General features: G+C 40.9%; 1 protein-coding gene across 2 annotated transcripts in view; it reads right to left on the reverse strand.

Moving 5' to 3' along the window:
* The window catches only part of COLQ (collagen like tail subunit of asymmetric acetylcholinesterase), a 41,905-nt gene that overhangs the window by 19,004 nt on the left and 6,344 nt on the right, over positions 1–16,557 (reverse strand). The window contains exons 2-7 of one of the 2 annotated variants that reach the window (XM_038128798.1): positions 9,939–10,048; positions 7,926–8,021; positions 4,844–4,888; positions 4,066–4,092; positions 2,600–2,671; positions 174–236 (exon numbers count right to left, since the gene is read on the reverse strand). In XM_038128798.1, the coding sequence (XP_037984726.1) occupies positions 174–236; positions 2,600–2,671; positions 4,066–4,092; positions 4,844–4,888; positions 7,926–8,021; positions 9,939–10,048 (413 nt within the window). The remainder of the gene's footprint in view (positions 1–173; positions 237–2,599; positions 2,672–4,065; positions 4,093–4,843; positions 4,889–7,925; positions 8,022–9,938; positions 10,049–16,557) is intronic. The other variant, XM_038128799.1, reaches the window with a different exon arrangement.

Genomic DNA, 16,557 nt, shown 5'->3' on the forward strand with positions numbered 1-16,557 from the left:
AAAACACAGCCAAGCCCAAACAGACAACATAACCTTGCTTGATGTAGACCATATTTTTTATCTGTATTAGACACATATATCTTGATAAATGCTTTCCAGAGAATTCATGAGGGAAGCAGCTGTCAGCAGAGCGTTAGAAACCAATATCTGAAAATGCAGTTTGGTTAACAAACCTTGGAGCCCATTGGTCCTCTTGTACCTGGCAATCCCATCACACCCAACTCTCCCTTTTCACCCTAAAGGGTTCAATAAAGAGAGTTATTGAATGAGGCTCTCCAATGAGGTCATATTTGAATGTCTGACAGTTCAGTGCTTCAGGTTTTATGTCAAATAGTTAAGCCTGGCCTTGGTGTAGCATTGTGGACAGGGGTTTATATTGCAATTGTATTCTGCCTGAACCCTCACATGTTGTCTTACTCTTCTATTTGAATTTTCTTGTGTAACTTCTGTTTCAGTTTTCCCAGCTATTATGAAAGGACAGGGGAGCAAAGCACCATCAGCAGTGCATCCTTTTCTGCATGAAGGTGCATTGTCTGTACCCAGCATCACCTCCACTGAGCTGCAGAAAAGAAAGGCATTTTGCTGCACGTCTCACAGCTTGTGGGGGCATAGTGACTGCTTTTACAGTAGTTCTGAGGCACCATGTGCTGAACAGTCATTTGGAGCCAGTAAATAATGAAAAAATTTTACAACCACTTCTCTGGCTGCCCTCAACTAATTATATCTAGCATGAAATGGAGAGTAGACCTGTAGACATGCGGCAGTGCTACCAGCAGAATACATTTGGCTCTTACTCTCCTTTGGCCTGCACTGTCCCAGAAATTGAGAGGATTTTCCCGTTGGCTGCTGCCCCTGCAGAAGTTCAGGCAAAACTTGAAGTAGGAGAAATAGGGGCTGAAGTTAGGCTGTGTCGAAGTAAGAGAAGACAAGAAGAACCAGCTGAAGAAATGGCAAATATCCACAGAGGTGGATACGAGTTTAAAAACCTGTAACAGCAGCTTACTGGAGATTTAAAGCAAGATGGGGATGCAGCAAATATCTAGGGTGAAGAAGAATATTGTAAGTTGGTGAAGATCAGAGATGGGGAGAAAGGAAAGAGAGGCACAACCAACTGAAATCACCACAGTGATCTTCTGCACTATATTCAAATGGATCCTTCACCAACAGGTAAGAAAATGAAATTTATAAAGACCAGAAGAAATGAAACTGTGAACCTACATAAAGAACAGAAGAGAAGAGACCAGTATCAGAAGAGACAATAAAAGCAGAGGAATTATCATCAAACAGCAAGTAGGACTTGCAGTTAAAGTGTAGGAAAAAGCATTACTTCTGAACATGAGGGATGCTTCTAGGAGTGTGATGAAAAAGCACAGTAATAGACTAGTCTAGACTAATGAGACAAAGGAGATTAATCAAAATTAGGAAGACTACATAAATAAAACTAATGCCTATACAAGAAGAAGACTGAGTGTATGAGTTTTCTGTCTCCTTTCATCTCTTTTCTTCACTAAGACTATGAAGGAAGGAGTTGATTGAACCTTTCCTCTGCCCTCACTGCTCCTGCTGTGGGAAATCATAGTACACAATGTGGTTTTGGGGGGAACCATTTTCCATCTCACAGTTCAAAGTGAACATTGATTTCTTTTAAGTACATACTCTCTTGCTGCTTGCCTACATTCCCACATACTCTAATATGATGTTCTTCATCTGACAGTGCTGGAAAGATCTTGAAAGTCTGCTCCCCAGATGTGGCTTAAATTCATAAGTCACCTCCTACTATTCTTGCGGTATCAAGAGCTAATGCATCACATCCTCTGAGGTGGGGGCATCAACCATCATAGAGCAAATGAAGAGTCAAAGATTTGCCAGAAAAAGCAGTTTCAAACTTGGCATTGTGTGCAGACCTTTAGCCTAAAGCATCCTGGATTGAAGAAAAACAAGTTGTCTCAAAAGTCCCTGTAGAAGCTCCATAAACCACAGCTCCCATGAAGAGCTGTTATACCTTTTGCCTAAGCTAGTGCTTACTAAAGGACTATCCTGAAGCTTTTTTTAATAGCAAATGCAGGTGAAGCAGCCACTTTGCAGTAGCAAAGTGCATACTGTTGTTTCTTCTGCTGTTGATTAATAAAAATAACAGGAATTAATATTTGCTTGTATGGAAATGAACTTCAAAGGTGTGATTAGCCATTCTCATGGTTTGTCATCTCTTTCCCTTGATATTGGCCTGGTATCTTCCCTCTGATCACGAGCTCACAGTACATCTTCAGGCAAAGGGATCCTCAAAAAGAATAGTCACAACGATGGCAATCAGTTTAGAAACACTGATTTGAGTGATTGTGAGACATCAGTGAGTCTTCATTGTAATAATTTTCAATTTCCCTTTGTAAAGTTTAATCCACGTAAGTGCTACAGGTCTGGACTCAAGGTGGAGTAACCTAACCCTAGACTTTGCAGAGCAGTGCAAGGAAGGGGACAGAGTGTCCTTGCACTGCAACAGCTTCCCAGCCTCCTGCAAGTAGCTGTTTAGAGATTTCCCAAGACAACTCCTCTGTTCAGATTGTGATGCTGAGCATTTGTTCCATGTGGATTTTAGTCTTACCTTCGGTCCCACAGGTCCAGGCCATCCTATGGGTCCTGGCATCCCAGGGACACCGGGGGGACCTGGTCTGCCCTTGAACGGAAAACACTGATTACAATGATTCATAAAAACACCATTCCTACACAGGTCACTGCTGCAGACAGGGCATGAAAAGACCTGTGTGTACTTACAGCCATACAAATCCAATTTATGTTGAGAGCAGAACCAAATCTTTAACTATTCCTGTTACTATGGTCCTTATTCAGAACATTCCTACATTGCTAGCTATAATTGCTCTTTATTAACTACTATATGACTAGCAATAACTACATGTCTACATACAGTTATTTATCTGTTTTAATTGCTGCTTGTAAATCACTCTTTGAATATCTCCTACAGTGCTGCAGATTAATGCTCTTCCACTGCATTACACTGCTTGACAATAGGATCTCAAAAATATCATCACGATGTTCAGGGCCAAGAGTGAACTCTTGTGGGCCAGACAGCTTTACAACAAGAGTTGTACAGTTTCATTTCCAACCTGAGTGACTTCTCTTTCAGAATCTGCTTGTATTTGTCAGAAGGGTAAGTGCTGATGTACTGTGTTTAAAGTTTAGCCCTTTTTTGTGGGTTGATGTGTTACTCTCTCGAAGACATTGCTGTTTTGAACCCTTGAATTTATATTAATAATATTTTTGTTTACTGCAGGGCATTTGAAAAATAGATTAAAGAAAATTACCTCATCTGTTTATATGTTTTATATTTATTTGAATTACTGATTGGTAGCTGGTGTCAAAATCCTTGGTATATTATTAGAAAGGTGTCAAAATCCTTGGTATATTATTAGAAGGGTACTTCTTTTCCTAGTTAGTGACCACCCCCTGCATATCTCTGATTTCATCCTGCATTTCTGTCTTCTTTAAAGTTAATTACATTAAATGGATGTACTAAGTGACTGAGATAACATATTCTGTTTCATCACATGTAGGGGCACATATTTTTGACAATATATCACAGCTCGTATGTCCCCAAGCATAGGATTGTAGTCAGCATATTGCATTGGTGCCAGAGCTCTGGAAGGGTAATCATTAATGGTTGTTCCTCCTTCAGGGATATCTGGCTGAGCCTTGTTTAGACTTTGGATGAGTAAAATTTTGAGTTTGCCTTGGGGTTTTTTTGGTACATCTTTTATAATAACTCCAATAATCTGCTTCCCATTGTCCACACAGACACTTCAGGTAATGTCTCATTGTTTGGCTTCTCTCTGTGCTTTTACTCAGGGAATTTGTCAACTTCAAGCCAGCTGGGGCAGCTCTCCAGCCCTGCAGCCAGTGATGCCTCCCACCCACTCTGGGTACCAGTGAGAGAAGCACTGATAGGCTAAACTTCAACATTAGCTAAATTTTGTTGAACTGTTGTCTGCATCCCTCCGTGGCAGCTGCTATCAAATATTGGATGGGTTTCTGAGACAGCACCTTTATTCATACCTTTCTTCCAGGCCTGCCAATCTCCCCCTGCCAGAGAAAGGAATATGTCAGTCTTGCAGTCACCACATGAAGCACAGTGGCTCTCAGGTCAATGCATCAATGCATTTCTATTAAAAAACAAAGAAACATGCAAATCCACATCCTATTCCCCCCAAAAAAAACCAAATACCACCAAACAAAACACTGTGAATATCTTCGTGCTCAAAACTGTGCTTACAGAGGTGAAAGAAGAATTACTGTATCAGAGCTCCTTGGTCTTTCCTATGTTCTCAGCCTTAAATCTACAGTCAACTCTTTGTATAAAAAAATCATACAATTAGCTGCCCAGCTTCAGCTGTAAGGCTCTTTGGCATCATTATGGAACAAATATTTGCACAACTGAAAACATAACATATAGGCCAGCTGTCCTATACCATTCACACTGCATGGGAGAGCTCTGCTCCTGATGTTCTCCAGGAGGGACAGGGAGCTCAAAGGCCTTTGGGTCAGTAGAACTGCTGACTTTTGCACCTGAGATGCTTTCTCAAAGCATACCCTAAACACAGGTCACAAAAGAAGACATAAAATATACTTCAAGACAGAAAATGAACACAGAAAGACTAAGTTTAAAATTATAGCTTCAAGACAATTCACAGCTTTACATTCAAATTAAAGCTAAACCTTCCATTCATAAGGCCCACCATTCACTAAACAGACAACACAAAAAAAAAAGTGAACATCCTCTCCTGTTTCTTTGCTTCTCAAAACCACATCAAACTCCATGACAACAGACACTTACTTTCTCCCCTTTTGGTCCTATTATACCAGGAATTCCTTGTGGACCCTAGGGAGGAACATGAACACTATTATTAAACTGCATGAGTGAGGTGCTTACCACCAGCACCAGCTGGTGGCTGGTGCCACCAGCCCTAGACCCTGTATGTGTCTCCTGGGACCTGAGGTGTTGGGTGCTGTGTTTGAATGTGGCCTCCAAACACCAGGTCTGTGCCACTGCTGAGCTGTACCAGTGCTGCAGGATGGAGAGTTGGACTGACATGAGAATGGGAAGGGCATGGGAAATTCATAAATGAGGAGAAACTGCAAGAAAAACAAGCCTGGGGCAAATGAAAAGTTATCAGAAGTTATCAGAGTCCTGAAGAATTAGCAACCAGGACATGAAGACACCACCTCAGCTGGCAAAAGAGGTCAGCCCAAGGGGTGGTAAGGGAAGTAGAACAAAACATGTGGGATGGGCTCTGCAGGATGGGATGGACATGGAAGATTGCCACCATTTCTGAATTCTGAAAATGTTTCTCTGTGTCAAACAAGGCTGCTTCTCCTTTCAGGAGACTTCTTAATCCAGGGAGACCTTGAACTTCTTTCTCAGAAAAAAAAACACCAGAAAACAATTTTGTTTCCAGAATGCTTTGGTTTGCAGATGATCTTTTACTTTTAAATTACTAAGGAAAATAATCCCATGAGCCTACATCAGAGAAGCATTAGATTCACTGTAAAAATCACTTACTCCAGGTTTGGATCTTGCCCGTCTTATACTGTCCAAAATGTGATCAAATTGTACATGAATAGGAGCAAAATCTATCCGCAGACACAAATTACTCCAACTACTTTTGTCACTAGAGTTATTTCAGGTTTTCAGTAGTGGAAATCAAAGCACTCTATTAGAGTCAGAACCAAATTTTATCTTATTTATTTCTTTTTACCACAGGATACACATGGGAGGAATTACACTTAAAGTTATACCATTACAAATCTAATTCTCCTTCTTATGAAAATTTATTAAAATTCAGCTATGAGTCAACAGTCTGAAAGCCCTGCAAGCTACAGAAGAATTCAGAAGTAATTACTGGATGTCTTTGTAATGGTAGCATTTCTATGCAGGTGGCCATTGTCACAAAAGTATTTCCCAAAAGACTGCTGGTTCTAACGTTGTCCCTGTACAAGGCACAGTCCTGTAATTTGTAATTAAAAATTCCAAAGTCATGTTATACCCATCCTACTGTCTGCTGTTATGATAAAACCTGCCAGCCTGCTCTATTTAAAAATGTTCTTGGAGGCATCATAGGTCATTTGGTAGCAAGATTAATATTATTTATAGCAATGGACTTTGTGGAACAATAGAATTAAAATTACTTTCTTGCAATTTAAGTCAGAGAGACTATCAAGAGCATTTTTTTTAAAGACAGTCTAGCAAAGACTGAAATAACAAGTGCTTTTTTATATGAACAGCAACTCTGGATCATGGCCAATCACACTGCAAGGCTGTTCCATAATGCAGAGAAGACTTTCCTCAAGACAGAACTAGGCTAACACTAGGCATCACTTCTGACCACACTTTTGCAGTCTCATGAACTAAATGAATCTTCACCACCCTGCACCTCAGCAAAGACAAAATGCCAAAACAATAAATATGAAGTTCATGGGGAGTTGGAACTGGATGATCTCTTCCAACCCAAACCATTCTGTGATTCTATAAAAAGACTTTGTGGGTTTTACCTTGAAACTTCTAGACTCTCCAATTATCTTCTGAAGTACTATAATTAATTACTATAGTAATTAAGTACTATATTATAGTACTTAATACTATACTTATAGTACTTAATACAGTACTTAATATAGTACTATTAAGTAGTACTTAATATAGTACTTAATATAGTACTTAATACTTATATTATAGTACTATTAAGTACTATAATATAATTATTACAATCTTCTGAAGTTATAAATAATTAAAGCAAACCTTTTTGCCACATAACTGAGCCTTTACTTTGATGTATTCTCCATACTTTTTAAATAGTGTTTGGGTGCTTGTTACCTTCTCAGGCTGCCCAGCCACAGCTTTGCTGAGCACAGGCCCTGAGCTGTGTCTGCCATTGGCTGTATGGCATTAAACTGGCACCCAGGGGGCTTGAGGAAGAACATTGTCCCAAGGCACCAGGGACAGCACATAGGTTGGGACTGCCTGTGCCCCAGCAGGAACTGGAAGTGCCTGTCCACAAAAACTCTTCATTTTCTTTGGAGGGAACTGGAATGGAAAGGCAAATGGATGATCCTCTCGACAATACAGAGATGTTCATAAAAAACTTCCTTCTAGAGGTGGTTCATTTCCTCAGAAGAAGGAGGCCAGGTTGGATGGGGTTCTGAGCAACCTGGTAGAGTTTTATTGTCTCTGTTTATTCTAGGGAGGTTGTACTTGTTGACCTTTAAAGGTCCCTTCCAACTCAAACTGTAATGTTAATCTTAACTCTAAGATTTTTGACCTTCCTCTGAAGATTTCTGAACAAATAAATTGAGGAAAATGAGGTGTGAAGTCAAAAAGACTGGTCTGAGGTTATCCAGCAAGTCAGGTTATCCAGCACGTAAAGCTAGGAGACCCCGCACCTCCTGAATCCCCCCCCAGTGCCCTGCTAAGCCCCTCCTTGTCCCTGATTTTACTGTAGATGTTTGCCTTCTCAGGGATGTACTCTGCTAACATCCCGGTCCATTTTATGCCTCGTGCATCCCCTTCACAGGTTCTTGTCCTCACAAAATAAGAGAACAGAGTCTAAAGCAAAGAACAGACTGACAAAAAGCATCTGAAGAAAGTGATGATGCGTCTGTGATTTTTGGTGGGTGCTACCCACTGTAAAACTCCACAAAAAATGAAGGGTGAGCTTGAAGCAGAATGAAGTGTGTGAGGCAGGGATGAGAACATAGGGTAAAAAGTCTACATGATTAATGCAAACTCATATCAAAATGGAATTTAGCCAGAGCTTGGCGTGCTTATTGGGTGGTAAAAAGCATTTTCATGTGTTTCACAGCTTTGTAAGGACTTTGGAGCAAGTGAGAGAATTATGTGGTTTCATCACACATACATCACTCACCTGGGGGCCAGGAGGCCCTGCAGAGCAGTGCAATTCAGGCAGAGAGGAAGCCTGTATTATCTGGAGCTCATGACACAACTCCTCCATATCCAGCTTCTATGAAACATCAAACACATGAGTGTATGAGTGAACAGGCAGCCACATGTAGCCTGTGGGGGAAATGCATAAAATTCCAGCCACCATGCAGTACAGCCTCAAAAGAGTTTATTTGCTCCCTTTGGGAGAAGTCTGGGGCTTGTCACAAGGTTATCTTCATGGATGCCTGAACATTAGCATTTCAGCACAGCCTCCTGCCCCATACTTCCTCCCCCTCCTCCTCTTCCTCCTCCTCCTCTCAGAGAGGCATATCGCAGCCAGGTTGCCCCTCTGAGCCAGCGTGGGACCCTGGCCTATTATTAGACCTGACCCTGCCCTCTCTGTCCCACTTTGCCAGCAGCAGGTCCTCTCCAGGAATAGCATCTTTGCTCTAAAAATAGAGACTTCACTCGGGGAGGGCACAGGCAGCGTGAACTTCGCTCCAGAAGATCCTGACCTGGAGGCATTCATTCACTGCAGATCAGAGCCAGTGCCTTAAATGATCAATGAATGTCTGATCTTCTGGCTCCAACATTAAGCTTTCATGACTGAAATGCCTTATTTTTGTCCTGTGACAAAAGTGATCTCCCCTGGAAACACTGAGCCAGAAACACTGGACCGAAACAACTGATCTTCAGCTTCCAAGAGAAATGGCCATTTTCCAGTAAAGCTCTGACTACAGGCTCCAAAGAACAAACTGCTCATGGTTTAATTCACATGGCTCCCACCCTGCTTGTAACTGCTTATTTTCATATCATGCTTTTATGGGGAGATGGTGTGAAGGGTGATTTTAGGCTCAGATTACTCTCTAAACTGATTGAAGAAATCTCAGGGACCCTGGCCCCAGTCTCACTGTTACTGAAGGAGTACACAACATTCCTAAAGAGAGCCTTCAGTGGAAATCAAGGCACAGGCAGAGGAGCTGAGAAGGAGGCAAAGGTCTGGAGAGAACAGCACCCTGAGTTCAATCCTGATCAATCAGAAGGCAATGGGGGATTTTCTACCATACTTTGTCTTGGGTTACTTCTTGACTGACATCTTACTAATAATTATTTACTATTATTATGATTTACATTATTTACTCTTTATATTTGCATTATTATTTATTTACATTATTATTTACATATGTTATTGCATTATTATTTACATTATTGATATTATTTATATTATTTACATTATTTACTACTTAATCATCACTTATTTAGAATACTAGCAATAATTGCAGTGTTTGCATATGGAAAATGAACATTAAAATTAAGGAACAGGAATTATTGAGTAGGTAGAAAAATTCTTTATGCTGGGATGGAGCTGTAGTTAGCAGAACCTGCAGTAAGAGTACTTGGGCAAATGGCTGTGTCATATTCCCATTGTATCCTGCACATGCTCATGTCAGCATATGGGTGTGGACATTTATCACACATGGCAGGTTTGTGCACAGGTGGGTGAGTGAAAACGGACACCAGCATCTCAAACACATATGTGTTTCTGCAAAATGAAATGGTGGGGGATAGATTTCACAGGAGGACTTCAGGACCTTCATTTCACCTACTAGGTAAGGCAAATGTGATGCAGAACAGAACATATACCCAGAAATCATTGTGCAGGATGGAAAACTGCCTTTCTGTCCTTACTGGTTTACTGCATTGCCATTTCCTCTGGTTCAGGATTGCCTCACTCTAAGAAGGTTTCAATATAGACTAAGGTAAATATTTAAAGTTAATTGAATTAACTGCAGGAACAAATTCAGCCTCATTTCATTCCTCGATCCATTTGATATTTACTTCAAGCCCCAGTCTGGGATGCTGTGTGATTGTCCTCACAAAGCCACATCAGCGCAGCCAGGCAGGTTTGCTGAGTGACACCATGAAGCAGTGCTTGAGAGGATGCTTCATTCTTTGTCATTAAAACTCATGCAAAAGAAGTAAAAGCCACACTTACAGTGCTCCAGCTGTGCCTGAAGTACGGTGGTGGGAACAGGGGCGGTGGAGGAGGGCCAAGGAGGCAGCACGCTCTGCAGTGCTGCTTCTTCTGTTCCAAGCAAGGCAGATCTGTTCAATACAAACACTCATCTGTGGTCTTGAACAGCACAAGAATTTCTTACAGAATAAGAGAAGTTGCCATTTCACAGTGTTGCCCTTCATCCTGTATGCATTGATTACAGTGCTGTAATCCAAGCAGGGATTTAAGAAACCTGGTGGACCCTTAAGTCTCTAAGTTCCTTTTTATGCCAAAGGCTGTGGAAAGATCTAAGCTCTAAATGTGGCTCTGACATGGGCAGAATCTCGAAAATTCCAGATTGGTCACATTAGAAAATGAATCAAGCATTTATTGTTTTCTCTACCCTCCATTCCAAAAGCCTGTTACAAATAGCATCTTCTGGTCCCTGTTACAGCCCACTTGCCACCAGGAGAGCACTCGGTGCTGTTGGCCATCACCTTCCCTGTGAACTGAATCACTTTAGGCACTTCTGTGCTAAGTGGAAAGTGCGAAGCTGTTCCACAACACATTGCCTTGTATTTCCTCTGGAGCTGCAACCAGGTTGCTGTATTTCTAACTTATGCATCATCCCAAGAACAAATACCCCAAAAAACCAAACTTAGTTGATAGCTTTGTCACCGACTGACTGGTAAGACAGGACCTCAGCTGTGTTTGGCAGTGTATTTAACGTTTGCTGAGAGGTAAACTTCCATCAAAGTATGCTGTGACCAAAATTCACAAAGGAAGATGTTAAGATGGTGCATTTATAGGCTGTATTTTTTTCCTCTGATCTTATTTACTTCTTGGGAAATAAATATCTGATCAGAGTGAGAACCTTCCTCAAAGGTTTTTCCAAGGATAGCAAGTATTTATTTATGCCTGTTGGTTTCTTCCTCTGGCTAGTGGCAGCTGGAATGGGTGTCTGTGAACTGAAGGGTGGCAGGGAGCCAAGAAGAAAAGCCTATGGTGAAGTATCTGGTATTAATAGAAAATCTCTAAATTAAGTTTCTGGGAAGACAAACCTGATGAAATTGCTAGATTTGAGTGCAAATCAATTGCAGGCTGGATGTTAGTCACATCTCAAGGTAAGGGAAGAACAGAGTTACTTCTAGTTTTTCAAATGTCTCAGAAAATACATTGCCTCAGTTCCACCACCCCGTGTTAAAGGGGATGGCATTTTCTCAGTCCTGATGCACAGAAAAGAGCTGCCCAGAGAAGTGGAGTTCAGCAGCATTCAGGGGTTGTTGGTGTCATCCAGATTTGTTTTTCTCTATTAAAACACTATTTGTGATGATATCTTTAAGACCTGAGTCAATTGAATTCTGGAACGGTCCATAAAGAAGACTCTTTCTCAGCTTTCCCTCACAAGTTTGAAACTCAGTCAAAAACTTCAATTTAAGAGAAAGGCAGAAGATTTATTAAAAAATAGATATATTTTTCAATTTAAAGCTTTAAATATGTACTGAAAGTACCAATGTCCTTTAAAAAGTAACAGAGGTATGAGTCACCTGTCTCCAGCACTTACTGGTAATAAAACACCAAGATATGATGGGTTGAGTTTTATATTGGTTTAACGTGAATTCAGTCACTGTTATGCAGCTGTAAATAATTTTTTCAATTTTTAACACACAGCTTCTGTGGTTGTCTGCATTTCAGGATTGAATTTGAACATGTTGCTTTGGGACAAAATAGTGCAGCATTAAGGTAATGGACAGCTTGTAATTTAACAGGGTATAAAGTGTGATTATTATTTTATTTTAGGCCACATTCCAATATAATCTTTCTTAGTATCACCTCATTTCATAGTCTAGTTAAAATTTCAGCAGGATTGTTATCATTCAATGAGAAGAAGAATACCAAAACTATCCATATGTGGTTTAGTTGCTACAAGATCACTACCAGCAACTCTTTTTCTGCAGAAAAAAAAAGGTTTACATTACTGCAGTTGTACTGCTACTTAAAAAAAAAAAAAAAAAGTGTTCTTCTTTAAATATTTCACAAATATAAGATTAAATATAGATGTACAGCTATAGTTCTAATATGATACTTGTCACATCCTCATGAGTAAATTCCAGTCCTGCATTATAAAAAATTTGGATTCTCCTTTTTAGAAGAAAAGCCTGCAAATCTGTGGAACAGCTTTATTGTGAAAAACACTATGCCTAAGTGAGATGGTAAAAAAAAGCCCCTAATTTCAGTCTTTATGCTACTGTAACACAAGTTAGGTCGAAGCCCGCTCTGGGTTTGCTGGTATGAACAGTGAGAGCGTGTACTGATCTCAGTGAGGAGACAAGCAAAATCTAACTACCAGTAACAGTAATGGATACTATTACTGTAGATGTTATTAGACACTATTACTAATAGATGCTATTCCTATAGATAGATACTAAATTCTAATAGACACTATTATTATATACCAAGTAATTTTATACCATTAATTGTAAAGATATTGCTATGTAGGACAGGTATCAATTATGTAATGACCTGGGTAGTTAATATTTCAGGGGCTCCATCAGTAACCCTGGCTATGCTCTGGAAGGTGCATTTGTCAAGCAAATATTTAAGAAAAGACCGATTCTAGACCCAAGAATCTTCCCCACTCAGGTATGACAGGTGATATGACAGCAGAAGGAGCAAAAGACCCAATGATTCACAAAGGGACTGCAGGTAGGACTGCTGCAATCTGATCTTCCAGTAAGCACCACACTTCTTTGGTATGGGTTTTGTCAGTAACTGCAATAGGTCCAAGATGTACAGCCATTACAGTATTGCCTTGATTTATATCACAAAAGGGTTACCTTGGCAGGCTTACAGGCTCTTTGCAAATGCAATGCGTATTTTTAGGCTCCAGGTTAGGTTTGTTGGCTAAACACAGCTTCAGAATACTCCAGTCCCCATCAGTGGAAAAAATCTCAGCCCAAGAATAGGACTGTCATAGTTTTCTGTGAAATATGAAGAGCCTGCCTACACGGAGCATGCGCTTGCACATCTCAGGCGGAAGCTGCTCTTTCAACAACTCCACTGCCAAAGAACATATTCAATAAGAAAAAAAGACAAAGTGAAAGAAATCTTTTTAGGACTTTTCCAAGAGGCAGTTGTTTTCAAAGAACATAAAAATTAAAATAATCAGCTTTGAAATAGAACATGTTTACATTCTCAGGTTATTTTTATGGTCAAGGCTATTAATTGATCCAGTTCTAGAAAGTGACTTTATAAATCTATGGGTATACTGCCAATGGTAGCTTCAGAAATAAGCTAAGTACTTTAGGCAAGGTGTGATGTTTCATTTTACTGCTGCAGATTTCTTGTGACCATAGCTGGAATTTGGGAACTCTCATTCAAGATGGTACAACACAGAGCCAGAGAGAAGCCTTCACCCAGGCTGAGTCCCCTGGAGTGGGCTTTCTATGAGGTCTGTGAGGCCTCCTAGGGCAGATCCTAGAGAAATCTCTTACCCCACAGCTGCAACAGAAATATCAGAGATATTCTGCTGGATTCAGGTCAGATTTACAAGATTTCACTGAAAAAAAAAAGTCATAAATAAACCATGAAAATAACTTTCATCCTAAAATCACCAAGCTGTCGGCTGAATGCCAGGAGGAAAGGACAAGAAAGGAAAAGGATACTTAACATGTGTTTCCCTTCCTATTTATGACCACATTGATCCAGCAAGCCCTGATGGGAAGCCAAGCTATTATCCAAAGTCTCACCCTGACAGCAGGGCTGGTGGCTTGCCCGGCTTGTGACAGGCAGGGCTCTGCTGGACGGAGCCCTCTGATGGCTGACACCCATCACAGATGCTTCTCCCACTCGGATGGCACTCAGAATTAGTAATAAACCCGCTGGGCAGACCAGCCAGTTAATGAATGTGGGCTTGTCCAGCTGAAACTGAGCCTTTCATCTGCTTTGTTGTCATTCATTCAGGCTCCTCTCAGCCTCCTTGCAAGGACAGCAGAGTGCCACAGGCTGCAGCCACCCAGCTCCAGTCTGGACATCTGCTGCAAGCAACAAGGGCACATTTTCCTCTTTAGTCAGGAAAGCTTAAGAGCTTGTTAAAGCTGCCTTTATTTACAGAGCAGATGCAGGTATTAACTCTCCTTCAAAATGCCAAAGTGCCAGCATTACCAATGTATGCTTCTTTAAAGTGTGTTTTGTGGAACTTTTTGACCCAAAGTGTGTTTTAAGGACATATAAGCAGAGATGAGAATACAGCTTGTGTTTGGAGCTGGGTTGAACTGTCAAGTTAGTGAATTTTCTGCATCTCTCAGTACATTTTTGAACTTGAACCTTATAGTTGATGGCCACAATATATCCTTTCCTATGAACCACATTAAATATGCCAAGGAAATAGATCAAGCTTAGGTAATGGTGTCTGTGTGGAGGAGGTGGTGACCCATGAAATTCCCATGGGAGTTACATAATGAGACACAGAGATGCAGCTCTGCCCTGCTATTAGTTTCCTTTTGCTTAAGATGGGCTTCAGACTCTTTAAGAAACAGAACAAAGCAGATCAGAAATTATTTCAATTAATTTGAGAAAATGAAGAAATCCAGATGAAACCTTGCAAGCTTCTTTTAATAGAACCATGGCATTCTTTAATCTGAAAAAGACCAGTAAGCTCTAAATGTTAATCTAGCACAGCCAAGAAAATCTCATAAAAATGTGAAAGTGCTCAATTTTCAATCTCTGAAGAACCATAGGCTGTGGCAGCAGTACTTTGCCAGTTGATATACATTCAGAAACTGTCATAAATAAATAAATAAATAAATAAATAAATAAATGTGTTTAAAAATCAGTCAGTGTTCCCAAAGCTTCACAATAGCTTGATCCCTGGCATGCTGCCTGGACAGTGGGTCTGGATATTCACCTGGCCACAGCAGCAAGGACACTCTGTCCCCCATCCCCACCTAACATTTAGCCCACGTCCCTCAGCAGCTCTGGCAGCCTGGCTGGGGAGCAAGGGGTGCCTGCATCTCTGAGGTCAGCCCTAAAAAACACTGCAGACACGGCAAGATGTGGGAGACCCTGTGGGATTTTTTAGCAAAGGAAAGGTCTTTTACTTCCTGTATGTAAACATTTTTGACATTTTATCTGTGCGCATATGCATGTATGAGGACAAAACATATGCCAGAAGATTATACACTGCTCTCTCAGATAGCAGAAGGAAAACTCTGAGATCAGTACATGGAGGGAGGAAGAAGGATTAGCTTTTGAAGGCTCTGCATTCTGTTTCACAAAACAATGAAAAATCCCAGTAAAATCTAAAAGGTGTAACACTTCACTGGATTACAAAACGTGTTTGAAAAATAAACCCACATCTTATAAATCTTAATAACTATGACAGGGCTATTCTGTGCAATTTTCCTTCTATTGCCTTTCACTTGCAGAGCTCCAGAGCTCTAGGCACTGCTAAACAATGTTGACAATTCTGTGCACTCCCCATCAGTGCACGAGAAACTGAGGCACAGAGAAGTTAAGCAAGGCCCCCAAGTCCAGGGATAACTCAATTACAGTACCATCTGGTGAATCACAATGTCTCATCTCAGTCATTTTATGAGCCAGATCACAAAACTCAACTGCTCTTCACACCAGAGCAATAGTATAAATACTCTGAGTATTAAAGCCTAAGAATTTACTGTAATCTTTAGAAGAGCCTGAAGCCCAAAAGATTAAAGCAGGATGGCCTGAAAGACTTCTGCATGTCATTCACTGCCACACAGCCCTCTCCCACTTTGTGTATGATCAGTAGCAACAAAGCTGAGAGACACCAGTTCCACCCTTCTGCAAGTGCAAGATCATAATCTGTCAGTGCTGGCATAGATCAAACATGTATTTGACTTTGATGTTGCTCCACCATATGCTCAGACAGTCCCAGACAATCCCTATGAGACTGTGGGTGTTGCTGTGCGCTCCAAAATACTTCAGAGAAAAGCCTCTCAGTTCTTCTGTGAAAGCTTGTTGCCATCAACTAGATTAATTCCTCATGAGTCCCTTGCTGCGACAGATTCCCAAGCCAGCCAACTTTGTTCTTCTGCCTTTGACCAAAAACCCCAACTATGTATTCGCTTTGTATTGTAAAAAATTGTTAACTTTGTAGTTTCAAGAAGCTGATAAAAATATTATCCAGAATCACTTCCCAGGGTAGAAGAAACCTGAAATTGTAGTGCTGCCTTCACTCGTGTGCATTCCCCAGAAGCTCACATTTGGTAGCCTTGGGTATACCGTGGGTATACCTACTTGCTAGTTCCTGAGGAAAATGGTTACCTTCTTTCCCCCACAACGTTTCAGCTCTCTCCTGTGGTTTTCCTACCCCCATCTTGTCTCCCCAAATGCTCTTTTACCATCACAGCTGTGTGACTACAGAAGGAGTCCCCACAATTTCCTTCCCATTAAAGGGGCGATTCCTTGGAGAGGAGAAGAGAAGAAATAGAACACCTAGTTTGGAGTCTGTTAATTCCTGTAGAGTTTTTCCTCTCTTGTTTGTTTCTGATCTTCCTCAAACAATTCCCCCTAGATTTGAAGGTCTTGCCCTGTTCTTTTCTACCTTCTAAGCTGCAGCACGAGACAGATCTCCCAGCCG

The sequence above is a fragment of the Motacilla alba genome, chromosome 2 (assembly GCF_015832195.1).
Source record: "Motacilla alba alba isolate MOTALB_02 chromosome 2, Motacilla_alba_V1.0_pri, whole genome shotgun sequence".
NCBI lineage: Eukaryota > Metazoa > Chordata > Aves > Passeriformes > Motacillidae > Motacilla > Motacilla alba.